The sequence below is a fragment of the Chaetomium globosum genome, genomic scaffold (genome assembly GCF_000143365.1).
Source record: "Chaetomium globosum CBS 148.51 scaffold_1 genomic scaffold, whole genome shotgun sequence".
Taxonomy (NCBI): domain Eukaryota; kingdom Fungi; phylum Ascomycota; class Sordariomycetes; order Sordariales; family Chaetomiaceae; genus Chaetomium; species Chaetomium globosum.
The window spans coordinates 331,791-349,384 of NT_165976.1; the positions used below are offsets into that span (position 1 = coordinate 331,791).

At 55.8% G+C, this 17,594-nt stretch overlaps 6 protein-coding genes across 6 annotated transcripts in view; 4 read left to right on the forward strand and 2 right to left on the reverse strand.

Annotated features, from left to right (window-relative positions):
- Positions 1 to 304, reverse strand: part of CHGG_00104 (uncharacterized protein) — a gene marked incomplete at both ends in the record, with an annotated part of 5,812 nt that extends 5,508 nt beyond the window's left edge. Inside the window, one exon of the mRNA XM_001219324.1 lies at positions 101 to 304. Coding sequence (XP_001219325.1) covers positions 101 to 304 — 204 coding nt within the window. The remainder of the gene's footprint in view (positions 1 to 100) is intronic.
- Positions 305 to 914: 610 nt separating this feature from the next.
- CHGG_00105 (uncharacterized protein) lies at positions 915 to 2,210 on the forward strand (the record flags this gene model as incomplete). The annotated part of the gene is made up of 2 exons (XM_001219325.1): positions 915 to 937; positions 1,163 to 2,210. 2 exons carry the CDS (start codon positions 915 to 917, stop codon positions 2,208 to 2,210), a joined length of 1,071 nt encoding a protein of 356 aa, XP_001219326.1.
- Positions 2,211 to 3,420: 1,210 nt separating this feature from the next.
- CHGG_00106 (uncharacterized protein) lies at positions 3,421 to 7,699 on the forward strand (the record flags this gene model as incomplete). Its single annotated transcript, XM_001219326.1, has 5 exons — positions 3,421 to 3,944; positions 4,038 to 5,834; positions 5,977 to 6,093; positions 6,887 to 7,270; positions 7,444 to 7,699. The coding sequence occupies 5 exons, from the start codon at positions 3,421 to 3,423 to the stop codon at positions 7,697 to 7,699; spliced, it is 3,078 nt and encodes a 1,025-aa protein (XP_001219327.1).
- A 2,630-nt stretch (positions 7,700 to 10,329) lies between these two features.
- CHGG_00107 (uncharacterized protein) lies at positions 10,330 to 11,604 on the reverse strand (the record flags this gene model as incomplete). The annotated part of the gene is made up of 3 exons (XM_001219327.1): positions 10,330 to 10,458; positions 10,578 to 10,959; positions 11,060 to 11,604. 3 exons carry the CDS (start codon positions 11,602 to 11,604, stop codon positions 10,330 to 10,332), a joined length of 1,056 nt encoding a protein of 351 aa, XP_001219328.1.
- Positions 11,605 to 13,220: 1,616 nt separating this feature from the next.
- CHGG_00108 (uncharacterized protein) lies at positions 13,221 to 14,996 on the forward strand (the record flags this gene model as incomplete). Its single annotated transcript, XM_001219328.1, has 4 exons — positions 13,221 to 13,671; positions 13,816 to 13,839; positions 14,001 to 14,334; positions 14,534 to 14,996. The coding sequence occupies 4 exons, from the start codon at positions 13,221 to 13,223 to the stop codon at positions 14,994 to 14,996; spliced, it is 1,272 nt and encodes a 423-aa protein (XP_001219329.1).
- Positions 14,997 to 15,687: 691 nt separating this feature from the next.
- On the forward strand, positions 15,688 to 16,290 carry CHGG_00109 (uncharacterized protein; the record flags this gene model as incomplete). Its single annotated transcript, XM_001219329.1, has 1 exon — positions 15,688 to 16,290. The coding sequence occupies one exon, from the start codon at positions 15,688 to 15,690 to the stop codon at positions 16,288 to 16,290; it is 603 nt and encodes a 200-aa protein (XP_001219330.1).
- Between the last annotated feature and the right edge of the window lie 1,304 nt (positions 16,291 to 17,594).

Sequence of the window (17,594 nt, forward strand, 5' to 3'; positions counted from 1 at the left end):
TCTCACAATGCTCTCAAGCAGCATGATGGCGACATTGTAAATGGCTCTGCTCCTTGGCCTGGGCACCAAGCCAGCGTGAATCGTAGTGGTAGAGCAGCACCCGTGACTTGGGGATGTCGGAGCGGATACCTTCCCGCTCATCCGTGAGCCAGTTGAAGCCCCGTGGTGTCTCAGAGCCGAAGCTTTTGGAAGGACTTGCGCCGAGACCGGGCACCGCAATGATGTCTATCTCGGCGGTTCCCTTCTTGTTTGAGTAGTCGCTGGGAGCTAGAATTTCTAGCCCCTGAGAACCGATTGCCGCCATCTCGGGTCCCTTTGTTGAAACAGCCTTGTGCGTTGTTACGAAACGAGACAAGGTATTTCTGGGATAGCTCTTGACAGCCACTTTATACTTGGGTGTGAAATCGAAGCCCCTCACTTAAACCGGTTCATACAGGGTGGGACATGATCACTTTTAGGTCGAGGCCCGAAGGCCCCGGACATGTGCCCAACTCTATGCGCAAGGCTTCGTCAGTTGCATGCGGCCTAGATGATTCCTGGGGGGGGGGTGGCGCTTTGTCAGCCAGTCGCGAAAGGGGGAAATATGCTGCCTGGGGCTGAGAACTGGGGATGGACCATGAGCGTGGCACAGGGTGTCAGACAGCATGACTGCAAAGGGAGGCGAGCCACCCATGCAGATTTGTCTCACTTCTTCCTACTGCTTCTGGTAAGCGGCATGCATGGATGCAACCCTCCCCATGCCGACACTTTAATAGAGCCGCAGCTTAAAATTATTTCTGAAGCGCCCCTCCCTCCGATTTGATTGCCTAAAATACCGAAGCCAGTGTCGCTGTCACACGAACTGTAGGACAGCTGTGGTCTAGCACAACCGGATAACTCCATAACCACAAATAGAGTGACCATTTTCGGCCAAAATGGCCGAAAATACACGACGCGCGTGAGTTGCTTTCTATTTACGCAGGTGATTCTGTCAGTAAGTTATAGGCTAACCTCAGGGATGCTCGCCGTGTACCGTGTTGAAGTCTGTGCCGTTCACAAGCACCACCTTGCTCGAACCAAAAACAAACGGCCAGCTAGAACCCGACACACCCCCTGAAAAGATACTCTGGGACCAGTTCCCAGCCTCATACCGCGTCGACGATGACCTGCACGCATCACACAGCACTCCACCCCTAGACCTCTTAACACAAGAGCTAGAACCGAAACGGCTTCATCGACGAATGCGTTTCCTATGGCTCGCCGGCCGCCCAGTCCCCCCACGCCCCCTGCACCACCAGCTCCTCCTCGGCCGCGAGATCTTCGTCAGCGAACGCATCGACCTCCACCTCGTCTGGGGCGGCGGGCGCATCTTCATCAAGCCCCTGCCGCGCTACCTGATGAACCCCGACTTCTGGCGAGGCCATCTCACCTGCCGATGCCACCACCACCACCACCACCACGCGAGCCGTGGGCCAGAAAAGACAACAGCAACCAAACAACCCGAGACCACGCTAGAACGCGAGCTGTCCGAAACGGGCGCGCTGTGCTCGCCGCAGGAGAGCAGCGGCAGCGGCGGGGGCGATATGGGGCCGTTGTGCGACCGACGGCGCCTGCGGCAGTGCGCGATGGGTTTCTTGTTGGGCTACGTGGCGCTGGTTGCCCATGAGAGCGATTTCCGGATTGCGGCTGAGAAGGGGTTGATCCCGAGCCAGGTGACGTGGTCGTGCTGGCGGAAGTTCGTGCGTGAGGTGCTGCATAAGAGCCAGGAGAATATGTGGAGCGATGTGGCGGAGCGGTTTATCTACGGAGAGTTGAGGCTGAATAGGCTGAACTTGATCGAGGTAGTGTTGAGGGGGCCCTTTTCGAGGGGATACTTGGCGACGTGGACGAGTTTTGGGAGTTTCTACCGCTACAGCTCGGCGCTTATCATCGCCGGCACGGCATACATTCTTTTGATTCTGTCGGCAATGCAGGTCGGCCTGGGGACTACTAAGCTGGCCGAGGACGACACATTTCAGGCAGCCAGCTACGGCTTCGCCGTGTTTTCGATTCTCGGCCCGATGGGGGCTGTCCTAGCTTTCATGATCGTCTTTGCGATGACATTGATATATAACATGCTGCGAACCAGGAGGTTCGAGGCGAGAAGAGCGAGAAGGCTAGGAAGGTCTTGGGGTTCGAAGCACCAAGCGCACGAGGATGGCCATGCCACGGCCAAGCCTAGCCGAGTCTAGGCCACCTTGGTTGACGATGTACCAGTTCATGTTATGGGGAGCGTTTGTTTTGGCCACGGCCTTGATTACTACGGCGTTCGGATAGGTACCTACATAGCAACACAGGGATGAAAAGGCAACAAGATCAAAACTAGATGTTTAAAAGCCACCGGGGTAGGGTGCCAGCAATATGAACAGTGTAATAACGGACTATCAGTGGCAGGCCGCCATCTGCAACAACTCGCGTTGTTATTTGAGGAAGCCCACTTGCGTGATGCCGGGCATCGTCTTTCTGTGCGAGACACATGCCTGGTTTGAGTTGCGTCTCCTTATTAGGGGGAACAAAAGCCGGAGTCTTCAAGTCGGGGGATATGAGACGATTACTATAAGGGAATCATGTTGGAACCAGCGGTATTTCAAGGCATTGAGCAGATCACTGAAGGCTTGGGTCAAAAGGAACGGAGTAGAGGGTGTTGATGGCTGTCAATTGCAGTGCTTGTTGTTCGTTGTTCTTGTTCAACTTGTTGAACTGGTCTAATTTTCTGGCGACCAGTAATTTGGTTGGCCCCCCGGGTCACGTGACCCAGGTCCTAGGCGCAAGCCGCTCTGGGCTTGTTCTGACAAATCATACTAAAGCAACAAATACAATGTCAAGCAATGTTGGTATGGGTTTTTCACCCGGCCCGGGAGGGCACGGTTTTCCTGTACACTAGTCTAAATAGCTGAGGGTCCGGTACGTCCTAGGGCATAGCGGAGTATGAATAATAACAATGTCAAGCAAATAGAAGAGAGAAGAAACTTAACCTGGGCCAACAGCCTAAAGCCGTTCCGGTTGGGAGGCGTCGTTTTGGTGGTGGCCTTCCATAGTGTAATCTCGGGCACCTTGCCTACCTAAGTTGAGGTAGCACCGAGTCAACGGGCAGCTGGGCAAGCCACACTGTCGATCGGACATATTAGTAACGCAACATCCGCCTTTGTGTAACCCAGTCCGACCGTTCGTTGGCCTCCGCGGCCCCGGTAGCCTCAGCCTCGCGGCACTATTGCAGCGCCTGCAGCACACGGGGCCCAGCACACCCTCTTTTAGTTTTGGGCGCCTTCACTGACGCCCCAATGCAGTTGGCCGCTCGGTCGCGTCAGTCGCGTGCGGGGTGGTATTTCTCAAAAAGGTTATTCTACCAACGTCCATTCCTTCAGAACCACTACTTTCCTTTGGTTAGCCCGGAGTTGCGCCATGAACTTCTTCCTCTCAATTTATCCCTTGATCTGCCTACTTCTCTCTCAGGTCCGAGGCCAAAACGCCAGCTTGTCATCCCCCAACGACACCACTTTCTCGGACCTTTTCTGGCAGCTCCACAACCTCGAGAGCCAAAGACCAAGGGGTAATCCCTACCTAGGAGGGCAGAACTTCTCCTGGTGCTGCCTCAAGGCCTTCGAGGACGCCCTGGGCGTTACCGACAACGGTACCGTCGTGATCCGGAACAGTTCACGCTCTATCATTGGCGCCCGCAGCCTCGCCGACCTGCAGAGCGCAGCGGCGCGCAGCCAGTTCCCCTGCAGCGCTAAGTACAACGGCGATCCCTTGGGCGCGCCGGTCGTGGCCATCGGGTACAGCTTCCTGGTCGAGCAGTGCCCCGGTTGGGAACTCAGCAGCCAGACCAACCTGAATGCGTGGCTCCATTCCCTGTCCGGCTTCCTGCTGCCTGCCGTCATATTCTGCTTGTCCGTGCCTAGGAGGCGGAAGCTCCATGTCTTTAGGTATGTGAGAAGGGAGAGCCGTCCATCCGTGGGGAGGATGATGTGGGAGAGCGAGACAGGCTTTCCGGGGAATTGGTGCTAACTTACGTCGAGTTCGTTCTTCGTCGCTGACTTGGCTGGCGTCAAGAGCTACGTGCCGGCACTTTTGGGCGCGCTCGCCGCGGGCTTCATCGTTTTGCTCGATACCACCATCTGGCTCAGCATATGCTTTGCCTTCGCCGGGCCCATGATCCTTAGCGGTCTCTACGAAGCCATGCTTGACAATCGAGTGCTCGACTTTCTAAAGGAGAAGATCCAGACAGAGATGACTCTGGACATGCGCTGCCGCTGTCTAATGCTCGTCCTGATCGGCAATCTTGACCTAGCCCTCGAGCCGGATTCCAACTCTCACCAGAAGCTTGGCTCCACGGCCCAGTCACTGCCTCTGCCGGTGACTGCTGGCGCCAGCCCGGACATGGTGGCGAACCCTATTCCTCGGGGACGCGACAAGCCACCGGACACGCCTATCGGTGCACTTGAGATCCTTACCCACAATGGCCAGCCGCTAATGGAAACGCGGCCGGACCTCCTCGTCCCTAGAACACCAACCTCGGGCGGAGCCACGACGCCGTCCTCGGAGACCGACGCAACGCATCGAGCAATGATGACTACGATGACGGCCCTCGGGCCGCGGCAGCATCTCGCCCCTTGTAACTTGCACTCTCCGCGGCCGGGCACCACCACCAGCGAGGTACCCACCATCCGCCGGAGACCGACCGCCCACATGGCTGCCTCCCCCTGGCGACACATGGAAGTTCTGCTTTACGACCTCCGTCTCTACGACGACGACGACGACATCCGACAGGAATCGCCGTGCCAGTACCCCCGCCGTGTATGCGGCGCGAGAGACTGCGACGACAGTCAACACGAAGGACCCGCCCGGCCGTGGACACTCGAAACCAAAGGCCACATCGCGCGGACCAAGACCCGACTACGAACCATGCTGCAGTGCCAATACTCATTCGGCTCCGTAGTAGGAGCACCCGTGATCTTCTTCCTCGGGGGCTTCCTCTTCGCGTTCCTTTCCAGCCTGGAGCACCTCGGGGACGAGGACATCGCGGAAGCAATCGCCTTCGGGTCCTGGTACATGATCATTCCGCACATCGCCATCGTCAGCAGCCTCCTACTCGCGGGCAACAATCCCAACATCCTCGAAGGCGTCTTCGCCACAGAACGCGAAGACCACCAACCCGACCGCGACTCCACCGCGCTCCTCTTCGGCCTCCTCCGCTTCGAGCTCGTCTACCCCAGCTGCTACAAAGTCGCCTGGCAATGGCAGCGCGGACACACCAAAAAACAATGGATCAACCAACTCCTGCGCACCTACCACGGCGGACAACACACCACCACCAACGACGCCGCCACCGACGCCAACGACGACCTGGACGACCTACACGCCAAAACCAACCTCTCCCCGCTCGACTGGTTCCTGGTCCTCTCGCTGACCTTCCTGCTGCTGGGGGTGCCCTTCGTGCTGGCCTTCTTGACCGCCTTCTTCACGCCCCAGACGGGGCTGTCGTGCCGCTCGCTGACCTTTACCGTGTACTTTTGCATGCAGGCCGCGCAGGTCGCGCTATGGCTGTGGGCGTATGCGGGGGCGCCGCCGGCGGTGGGGGCGCGGGTTGGGGTGGGTGGTGGTGGTGATGATGTTCATGGTGGTGGTGGTGGGGGCCGGCGGCGTGGTTTCCATCCGCTGGATTTTTTTCGTAGGGGTGGGTGGCTTGATGCGAGGGGGTTTTATAACCCGACCTCGGTCAAGTGGCTGCTTGGCGCGGATGGGCGGAGGAGGACGGCGTGGGAGGTGGTTCGATCTGGCGAGTTGTGGTCGTTCCGCGCGGTGTGGTGCGGGATGTACTATTTCCTTGTTGTCGTATTCGGCCTCGGGGCTGTCTTTTCTAGCCTGGGCGGCACGCTGATGCAGATTATGGGTACTCTAATCTTTCCGTTTTCCCTTTGTTTTCTTTGTACGGGTGGTCATTGACCTACCTCTCAGGTGTGTACCGTACTGCCATGTGCTACATCAACGTCCAATATTGGCTGGCGCCAACGGACCGGAAGCCGATGGCAATATTGTCGACCAACAGCGAGGAGATGATCAGGAACTCAATCGGTGAGTCAAGTACTTCTGCTTTCTACCCTCTTTTCGCTCAACCCATACAACTTGGGACTCGGGAGTCAGCATCAACCGAACAACGCAAAGTGAAGGGGCTAACGAAGGGTGCATGGCTAGTACACTGGGCGCCATGCGCCATTACAGCCATCGTTTTCATGACTTGCGTGAGCTTCATTGGGTGGTGGTACCAAAGGCGGACGAGAGACACCTTTACACAGCGTAAGCCCCTTTATTCTACGTCTATTATCGGTCCCGGCAGCCGTCATTATTAACACCGAAACAGTAGTCCGGAAGATCGATAATCCAAAATTTGACCGCCCTGACACCCGGCGGGCAAGGCGTCACTTGGAAATGGCATATCGGGCATAGAAACGTGATGATGTTGATGCGATTAGGGAGGTAGTTGAACAAGGTGACATGGAACTGAACTAGGGACAACTAAGAATTGAACTGGATCGATTCAACTGATCTGGGTACAACTAATTGAACTGTTCCTTTTTGCTATGGGGGTCAACCCAGGGCTTACTTCAACTTGACCTCGGCCAGGGAATTTAAGGGGACCTTGAGGTGTCAAGGTTCACAAAACATAGACGGCCGACAGGCTCCAAACCTGAAACCACACAGTTGAGTTCAGCAGAGCCTTTTAACTTCGACCCCATATTTGGCCACTACACACGGCGGGCCTTGCTTTGCCTTTGCTGGCCGTCATGGTTCATCTGTATGACCTTCCCGTCGAACTTCTCGACAAAATCGTGGCAGACTTCTGTGTCCATTGCACCCCAATCGACAGGCGATGCTGCAACGGCACCAGCTGTTATTACTCCCTAGCACTTCATCCGGCTGACTGCAGGCGAATCTCGCCCCTCGCATCACTTTGTTTGACATGCCAAACATTCAACCACGTCGCCGCACGGCACCTCTACCACTGCGTTAATGGCCGACGATGGTGGCTTCTTGCCCGCACCCTCCTTGACCGCAACGACTTTGCGCGGGCCATTAGGAGTATGCACGTCGGCCCCTACCAGACCTTGGACGAAGACGACTGTCTTCCCCAGGTAGTAGATTATTACAAGAAATCCCTTCATAAGATTCAACTGGACGCCCTCCCAGAACACGCCCGTCATGAAGCCATGCCCCCCCTTAGCGATGTTCCCCTGGAGACGCAGACCGACAGGTGGGATAAACAAACGCATTCTGTTGCGGGCGCCGGCATTCCGGGCCCACCTTTCCAGACCGCCCGGCCCCGCCCTGCGTGGGCTTAACCCACGCAGTGGCATCGCTTCCTGTTGTTAGTTTCACATTGGTATCGTCTTCCTGTGTGCTCACACACATTCGCATTCTATCCAGCTTGTGCCCAAACCTGCCAGTCCTGACAGGCGTCGTCCGTCATTCGTGTTACAAGGCTTTCCAATTCTGCGGCCCCCGCTCCATGCCGCATCTGCGCCGCATATCACTCAGCCACAACAACTGGGCACCTACCGACAGGGAGGACTTTTCTGGGATAGGTGGGTTCATCAGTCTGGAACACTTAGCGGCCCTCTTCTACGCCGCACCAAACACCACCCATGCCATCTTCTACATGGTCACCGCCGTGTGCGAGTGAGAGGACAACGGACTGTACAACGGAGTGGACAACGGACCGGACAACAAACTGGACAACGGACTGGAAAACGTGGCCTTCCCCAACCTGACCAGCCTCGATTTCCACGGTAGCATCTTCGACCGCCCCACGCTGGTCAAGGTCTTGTCTACTTGTCCAAATTTGGAAACATTCCGGTGTGAGATGATCGGCCCCGAGGTGTTGGCAATACCTCATTTTACCACCCAAGAAGCCCTGGACGCCTTTCTCACCCACGCGCCCAAATTGAAATTGTTGTGTTTGGACGCGGGCAATGATAATGTAAATTGGCGCTACTGGTGGACTGCGGCCGAGGTTTGTGAGATGGGGGAACGGCTGGAAGAGCGTTGTCACGGAATGACCCCGAGGCGGCCAGGGCGGCCACAGCCGACAGCGCAGGACGCCGGCAGCCAATCGCTTAAGGACCAATAAGAACTGGATTATCACTAGTTGTCAGTGATAATGGACGATTATCACTGGTTGTCAGTGATAATGGGCGATTATCACCAACAGAGTGGTGATACTAGATAGTATATAGTCACTCGTACTGGAGAGCTCTGGGAGTTCTCCAGTTAGCAATCACAACTACAGTTCGTCACAAGCGTGGAGTCCGGTTTGAGTTCAAGCCGCATGATTACCGACGTAAAACCGGCCCATGTGGTCTCTACCTAGGGAACCATACCGTATCATGAAAAAAGGCCGCATCCATGAGCCTATTTTCTTTTATTGCTCTGCCCGCTCTTGAGTGCAACGACAGATAGCAGGATCACAGTTGCTACAGACTTTGCGTTGGATGCCTCGCTAGACACTGTATTGTCGTGACCCCATTCATCTTCCTAGCTACCACAATACCTGTTCCAATGCTTGGTGACCAAGAGGCCCGCGGAGATTCTCAGATAAGGCTCTAGGGATTCCCTGCATCCCTCGTCCAGTGTTCCGCATTAGAATGCCGGGATGGCCTGTCCTGAGGCTCTGAGGATTGCCTATCTGTCGCAACCCAATGTAAAACCATATTTCCTGACCCCCATCTTGCTTGAGCCGCCCCCGTAAGCGGGCCATTCATCTCCCATTGTTTTACGTCTCAAAATACCCGCAGGTGGTTACCTGTTATCAGATTGGACCAGGTCATGCCGTGATGTCTCAGCTGGTTGATGCGAGGGTCCTATTGGGTCGGAATTTGGACCATGCATTCAGCATCTCCGCCCTTGGTTCAAGAAAGTCAACGCGGCCATCGCGCTACCGCTTTATTCTGTGAATATCACCGGAGCACATAACCGAGGTGGCCGACGGCGCACAAGGCTCTGTAAGATCCCTGTCTACCTCTTCTACTCGACTGTTCTTGCCGGCCTGCGCTGCCAGTACTGCGTGGTATTTCCACCACTTGCTGAGACCTAGGATACCTTATTGAAGATTCCAGTATGAGGATGACCCGGGCCAAGTACCCGCCAACGAAATTGGGAACCATCGTGATGCAAACCGAGGCCATCTTCAGTGCGCCAGGCAGAGACGAGATTGCCATAGTCTCCTGGGTAACGGGATGTTTCTCACGAATTCACCGCTCTACACTTTGTAACCCTGGCGACTTGTCTTTCGTTTATCAGCATCGCAATAAGGCATTGCCAGCGGTGATAACCTCGTCTTCACCCTGGCCAGCCCTCTCTGGAGGCTGCAACGTCCTACTTCCCCGTCATTGGTTGGGTAGCGGAACGATTGGCTATCGGGGGTGTGCTTCATGCTTCCCCTATGCATGGCTTCCAACGAGTCAGAGCCATTCAAGATGTGCGAGCCGAAGCAATACACCCACAACCAGGCTGATGCGCTGGTGCGTTGGTGCGAGTAAACACGACGCAGAGCCTCTCACCCAGGGATCATGCCAAAGGTCCAGCACGAACCGTCAGACAGCTCTATTCATCACATCCTCAGGAAATTGAACAGGGCCGGACAAGTTACCATTGGCGCCCGCTCCTTGTCGAATGCATCTTCCTTGTGCGGCGGTCCTTGGGTAAACTCTCATTGTCCGTGATAAGGGGCCACAGCTGCAGATGGCCTCACTGCCCGGTGACGGAAAGGGTGTTCAGTGGCTAGGTCGACATTGCTCAGGCGCACCGAGGCTCCGACGTGGCGCTCCCCTTGTCACCACGCATGCAGCCCAACAAGGCTACATTACCTACTTTACTGTAGTGACGAAACTACGCGAGGTACGCGTGCCATCTCCTGTCCCCGGGTTTCAGCAGCTGCTGGAAGAAACTCCGAAACCGCTCATGGGGTTTTGTTTTGCCTGCGGGCCCATTCTCTTCTTTCAGGACAAGGCTTTGGCGCCTGGTATCACCTCACGGTTTATTCTTTTTCAGGGACGCAACAGTAATGTAGTTCCACGGCCCAAGAGACGGCGTACGAGAGAACACAGAATATCTAAACAAAATCCGAATATCAATCATAGTTACCAAGACAAAGGGAATCTAGAACAAAGCGAAGCCAATGAGAGTATCATAACCACAACTAGACCAAATCATTACCATCCTGCCTCGCATTTTCTCCTTCAAACCCATCCCACCTCTTCAAACCTTGAGGGTGTTTTTTGCCCGCTTGAGCGGAGAGCTGCCCCTGAAGTATCCTCAAGCCAGGAATCCCGCAGCCAGCACGACTCCCACAGCACTGGCGACCAGAGCTTTCCAGGACTGTCCCGTCATGCTGTTTGCGCCGCCCGTGACAAGAGGAGGGGGCGAGCCCGCCGCGTCGATAATCTGTGTCAAGACGTCCCCATCAATACCATGATACACGGCTTGTTGGGCTCATCAGGAAGAGAGTCAAGATGTCGTTGGGGTAGGTCAGGTAGGTAGTAGGTAAAGCGCAGCAACCTCACCTTGTCAATGGTGTGTACCACCCCGTTGGTTATGATGGCATCCCCAGCCAGGATGCCAGCGCCGCCCAGGGAGGCGGCGCCCTTGTTATTGACCGCGACCACAACCTCGCCGCCGCCCAGCGTGGGATAGACTTGGTGGTCCTCGAGCAGCGGGGTGTAGGCAAAGTAGTCGACCAGGACGTGCCGTCGGACGAGGGCGGTGAGCTGGTCGTGGGTGAAGGCCTTGCCCTTGAAGGCGTTGTCGTCCGGGGCGAGGATCGTGATGGGGCCGCGACGTGTGTCCAGCTCGGCGAGGACGCCCGTCTGGTTGAGCGCGTCGAAGAAGGTGCTGACGCCAAGGAAGGGGAGCGTCTTGGAAGCGGTCTCGGGCAGGGTAGGGAGTCTGTTTTGTTTGGATTACTAAATGCTACCGCTGGCAGGGAGTGATAAAGTTGATGTGCGAAGCGCAGAGTTCGGGAAGGGTAGGAAAAGATTAGACCAACCCATCGGTGGGACGGATGACGCCCCGGTCAAATGCAATGTCATTGCCTGTAACTTTAATGGTTTCTCCCAGGCCGGAGAATACGACAGGTAACTCCGAAGAACCCGGGTGTTTCTCGACGATGCTTTGGTTGACTCCCGGTCCCAAGTTGACAAATTCCGGGTCGCTCAGCAAGGACATGAAGGCGGATCCAGAAGGAACCTCCTTCCTGTATCTGACGGGCCTCGTACTGTTGCCCCACGTTTGTGCCCTCTTAGGGGGCGGCCGGGGCCGAAAGGCAGAGCGCCTCACGCAAGCGAGGCTCGCCCTGATATTTTTGCGGCCTTCAGCCGTAACGCGACGGTTGAGGGTCTCATTGTTGGCCACGAGGGCGGCGTCCGTGGGAGCGTATACGATAAGGTCTGAAGCCGCCTCGATGGAGGGATCTCCCTGAATCAGAGCTGCATATTCAGAGAAACCGTTGTCCTCGAGTACGCTGACCAAAGTCTGTCCACTGGTCAACGCGGCAAAGATGGCGACGACACTGATGACGTGTTGTCCGAGCATGGTTGCAGAATAAACGATGAGACCGGGCTGTTATCAACTAGGGAAAAGTGGTTACGGCTGAGGGCAAGGTGAAAAAAAAAGGGATAGCTGGGAGAAGACAGAGAATGATCTCGGCATGAGCATTGGTAAAGTTTTAACTACAAGCTTCTACAAGAGAAGTCGGGCGGGTGCGTCCGGGATCGCTCTCGGCGTCCCTGTCTCGACTTGGCCCAGCCCTTGTTATCTCGGGCGTTCGGCATCTCGCATAGCGACCCAACGAGGCTCTCTGCACATGTGTGTGATGTGACCAGTGGTGAGGGCGGAAGTATCCAGTAGGGACTTGACATGAAGTTACAATAGCCAGCAAATGTGACGGGCTTCAAGTGTCGAAGCTGGCAAGGTAAAAGGATCTAGGTTTAGATGTTGAGCCGCCTCACGCGCCAGATTACATCAAATGATAATCACGAGTCGCGGGATGGTTTGTATCTAGCATGGTGAAGTTGCACGGGGAAGTGATCTTCATGTCTGTTCGAACCGAGTCGGCGATGTCAAGACATGGCCGCTCTAATCGGGGTTCCATCTGCACTTGACCACAGCAGCGAGCAACATCGGGTCATCGGGTACTAATGTCGTGATCGACGTATCCCTTTCAGCTCAATGCAAGTTGAGTGGTGAAATGTGTGTCAGAATAACATTGGGAGCTTTTCGGCGGGGCTTATTGGCATGAATCCAATCCCATCAATGCGATGGCTATCCACACCGTATTAGTAAATGCGGCCAGGTCAGGAAGTTACACAAGAAGAAAGTGGCTTGCTTCGTTTAGTCACCGGCTGGTCGCCGTCTGGCTACCCGCCTGGTTGAGCCGCAGCTGGGCTGCAAAGAACCTAATGTGATCTCCATCACGGCATGTGATTAACGACAGACTTGAAATGATTAGTTCGTGGCAAATCTGAGGCTGTCGATGCGGCTCTTACGTGTAGGTATCTAGTTTAGCATAACTGTCTTCTCTCCGCAGAGGATCACTTAATTAAGCTCTCCTTCCGTGGCTACAAACGCTGTAAGCTCTCTCATTCCCCATCAGTCTCATCCTCCCAAACCTCAACGCCGGGTACATGTACGTTCACGAGCAAATCTACTCGGGGGCTAAGTTGCTAACCTACCCCCGCCGTCAACTAGGTACTCACAGACTCACAGTGCCTCATAGTACGCGAAGGGAAAACGCTGGTAAACTCGGAAACATGGCAGACGTCTATACTCCACCGCCAGACTTTTCCTATCTCCTGGTAACCCCCTTTTCGATGCCCAGCGACATAGGAGACAGATGGGCCGTGTCATTCACGGGTAACAGCTCCACCCTTGTAGCTGCCGCTCTCTCCATCGTGGTTACCGTGTCCTTCCTCTGTCTTTGGAACTTTATCTCGTTCATTGCTGTGCTCGCGGTCCCGAAGTCCACACGTCACAGATACGTCGCCGCCGTCGTAATCTGGAACTCCAACGACCCTTGGTTCGCCTTCAAGGAATTGCTGAAATATACATATCGCCAGGCCCAATCTAAGCGGGCCGGGTGGTGGAACCATATTTGGTACGGGCTCATTTTCTGTCTCTTAGCCCTGGCTGTATTCGGGTCGAGCATCGCCATGGGTATCATCGCCCCGTCACTGGTCCAGATCGGCAACGTCGCCCCCGTGCGCCCGAGCGCCGTCTTTTGTCCCACCACTCCAGCGCCATTATCCAGCGCTGACCTACTGCGCGATTTTGGGCTGCGTGCACCCTCAGTCATGCGCTCTCTGGGCAGCGTCGAGGCTGCCGCCGTCACATTGCGACAGAAGGTCGCGATCGAGAAGAAAGAGGACTTGGACACCTCGGCAGGCAGCGAGCCCAACGTTGGAATTGACTACAGATACTCGCTCTCCGGGGTGGACCTGGGTATCTCCGGCGGTTCAGACCTCGGTCTGGTGGTGGAGGGCCACTGCATGACGGAATATGGCTGGGTCATAGACCACACCAAGGACGAGAATAGCACAGACCCATACGACGATTATCATTTGGACCTTTACGACGAATATCGGCCCTGGGAAGACCCCAATAGTTCTATATCTGTCCTTCTCAACAATTTGACACGGCACATGCTCCGTTGGCGACCTTCCTCAACCACCCAAATGCCGAAGCGCAGTTGGAAGCGGGCGATTTCGTATTGTATGTCGTCGTGATACACTCTGCCTGGCGATCTAGCATCACTGCCGGCAGCGACCCCTGGTATGTCAGCCCGTGTTCTCTACCCCTTGATTCCTCGAGGACTTTACAATTCTCTTTCCGACATGCTGCACAAGGAAAGGGCCCCAGCAGCTGAAACTATTATGTCCAGGTAACCACGGAACCCCGGGAGAAGCCGGGTGACGCTTTCATATACAACGCAGCGTTCCAGATGAAACGTCGGCGGCCGGCTCTCTCTTGCCGCGAAAAGAACAGCTGGACCTACGCCGGCCAACCAGTTGGCTCCGTTGTCGCTCTGAGAGACTTCCCCGGGATCAAAATCCCGCCGGTTCTTCTCGACATCCTCGAAACCACCCTCAGGGGCGGGCCCATGTTGGTCCGACTTGGCAGTGCGAGCGGCAGCTCGGCGCTCAGGTCGCGCACAACGAGTCCCAACGGCGTCATCGACGCAAGTTCGTCAAGCATGTTCACCGACATGGAGCGGCTCATTCTAGCCAGCTACGTGGCGACCAGAAACATCTTCACAGACGCCGTCATGTTCGGGCAGCCCGACAACTACGGCAACGTGGCCGAGGGGGTCGACGGACAGCCCAGAGAAGGCGCGGGCAACTTTGTTATCCAGAGCCCGGACATCCAGACCTTTTCATTGACCGGCATCGTCGTCCTCTTGGTCATCTTAGCAACACTGATCTTGCTAAACTGCTTGACGTCCTTGTTGATTCACTTCAACCACCAGCCTAGCGTCGTCAAAGGCGCCACAGAAGACAATGCTAATAGCAAGAGCAGTGTCATTTGAGAGCGCCAACCCGGCCGCCAAAGAGAGCGCCATACCCGAGAACAAGACCAGCAGCCCGCCAGACATAACCGAGCCAGGGACTCCCACCGCGTCCCCGGAAAACGATGAACGCCGCGCGCACAACACAAAATGGAGCCGGTTCCACGTCCTAGCCGCTGCCCAGCTGTTCCGCTGCGTGTACGAACAGGATCCCGAACAGGGTACCATGCGGGAGTCACGCAATGCCTGGAGGTGTGACAGCTCCGCCATGAATCACTACGGTATGGACGACGAGCCATTCGTCATCGAAACTTGCCACGAGTCCAAGTGCATGGGACACCTTCGCAAGAAAATTGAGGAGTCGGACAAAACCGGCAAACGTTCGGGCCATGAACATTTGGGACAGGGTGGAGTGGCAGCTTGAGGTTGGACTTGGTGCTCCGTGATGTTATGGTGGTTTGCTGTTTAGGTAGGTAGTTCATCATTCGTCCTCTTGTTCTTGTCACGACATGGAGGCTGGAATAGGATGCTGAGAAAATAAAGGCGAGGCTGCTGAGCGTAAAGGACAGGCTGAGCTGCGTTTTGTTTTTCGGCTTTTAATGTGAATTGGCAAGCTCGAACCACATCGGCCCTCAAATCATTTGGTACCCCAAGGAACATGTCGACCAACCCCCACGGTTTTAGACTTTTAGCTCCGTCCACCCTCGGTCAAATGATAAATCTGGTGTCACGCCTATGCAGCTTGAATGCCCCGTCAACAGCCACCCCCGCAATGATTCTTAGCTGCGTCCGCTCTCGGCCACAGAGTCCCAAACGACGCGATTTCAATAGCATTTTGCCGCCAAGAGCGCCAAAATTCGTCATATTCTCGTGTGATGTCGCCAGAACGTAGCCGCCGATCAACAAAGGTTTTGTCTATAAAGATGCGATTGGAACAACTCTTTGTCACTCAAGTCCGCCAAACTACCAATTCAGAGCAAATTCCATTCCGGTATCCATATATCTCACATCCTGCCACCAAACAATACTGCCACCACACTCTCACCCCCAAACCCCCCCTCCAAAAAACAACCAAACTCAAACAACACCACCACCACCACCAACCAACCCTCAAAATGTCCCGCACCCTCCGCCTCACCACCCTCCCCACCCGCCACCTAACAACAACCAACCTCACCACCCGCCCCTCCCTCCTCATCACCACCACCACCACCACCACCATCACCCAGTACCCCCGCCCCTTCAGCACCACCCGCCCCCGCCCCAACGACACGCTCCCCGTCCGCGTCTCCGGCACCGGCACCGGCACGGTCCAACACATCTCCGTCCCGGGCAAGACCTACACCTTCACGGCCGACACCTACCCGCTGCTTGGCGGGGGCGATTCCGCGCCCTCCCCCGTGGTCTACTCGCTCGCCAGCCTGAGCTCGTGCAACCAGGTGACGGGCCACGTGGTGGCGCGGGACCATGGGATCTCGCTGGGGAAGTGGGAGGTGCAGGTGGAGGCGGATTTGCCGACGGCGGTGTTGGTGAGGGGGGCGGCGGAGGGGAATCCGAATTGGGAGGGGGTGAGGCTGAGGGTGAGGGTGCAGACGGATGCGGAGGGGGAGAGGTGGGAGAGGTTTGTGAGTGAGGTCGAGAGGAGGTGTCCGATTACGAGGTTGTTTAGGCTGAGTGGGGTGAGGTGGGAGAGTAAGTGGGTGAATGAGAGGTTGTGATGGGATGTTGGGGTTGGGACGGAATTCTTCTGGGTTTAAGCTGAGCTTCTTTAGTTAGTCAGGGGCAGGAGATCAATCAACCAATGTGAAAGGGCGGGGCGCATTGGTTGCCAAGATATACTCTCAATATCACGATGCTCTCTCCCAGTGAGAAACAGAGCATTTTATCACCTCCAGTACAAACCACATGATTCCTCGCACTTGTGCGAGTTCTCCAACACTGAGAGGATCCCCCAACGCCGTGCCTATATGCGGTGCTTGGATGACGCGGTCAGTCATCATACCCACCAAACTGATCTCGGACCTCTACACATACGGTGCCTTGACGACGATGGCAAGAAGCCCTGCCACTTTTGCTGCAGCTTAAGGACTGAGTGTTTATCCATTTGTACTCGCGGCGAAGAGTACCGCAAGGCTGGGGACGTCGTGGACAACGAGTTTGGTCTCCAAGCAAGCCTGGCTGTTTTCAATTTGGGAATATGCCTCTGCATTTTCTCTTTTCTTTTTTTCACTTTCTCGTTTCCATTTTTCTTTGCATTCTTTCTTTCGCTTCTTGGTCCCTTTTTCCCGTTTCCCACTTCCTGTTTATCATGCTGGCTCTGATGAACACTCCCCCTCTTCTCCAAGTCCCTCTATCAACGTTCAAAGCGCCAAGGTCGGCGTTTGGCCCTAACGGTAAGACGGGGTGCATCAGCGCCGTCTTGGCCTCCGAATCCGTCTTGATCTGCAGTCTTTTGGGGTTTGTTCCTCCGTTCACGACCGCCCGGCGGAAAACAGTGCCGAGATGTGATTTCATCCACTCAGTCAAGGATGCTCGAAACCCTCAAATACCACTCCACCACACCACCCACCCTCCTGGAATACCTCCCCGCCCTTTCCCACCTCCCAAACCCAAATCTCCCAAACCAACCCAACCCAACCCCAACCCCCAAAGAAACAAACCCCGAAAAACAACCAGACAATGACACGCCTCCTCCGCTACAACCTCGCGCCCACCCTCAACGGCATCATCGCCCTCCCTCCCCGCACCACACCACCCCCTGGATCGTCGCCGACCCAACCCATCGACTTTGCCGCCTCTCTACGCCGAGTTCGACACCTTTGTCATGGGGCCGCAAGACTTACGAGACCTTCCTGGCGAATGCCGGCCGGGGAGAACCCGCCTTTGAGGGCCGGGGCCGAGGGAAGGAGCGTGGTTGTTTTTAACGAGGGATGAGAGGAAGCGGGGGGAGTGGGGTGGGGAGGTGACTGTGGTTGGTGGTAATGGGGGTGGTGGTGGTGATGGTGATGGGGGGGAGGGGGTG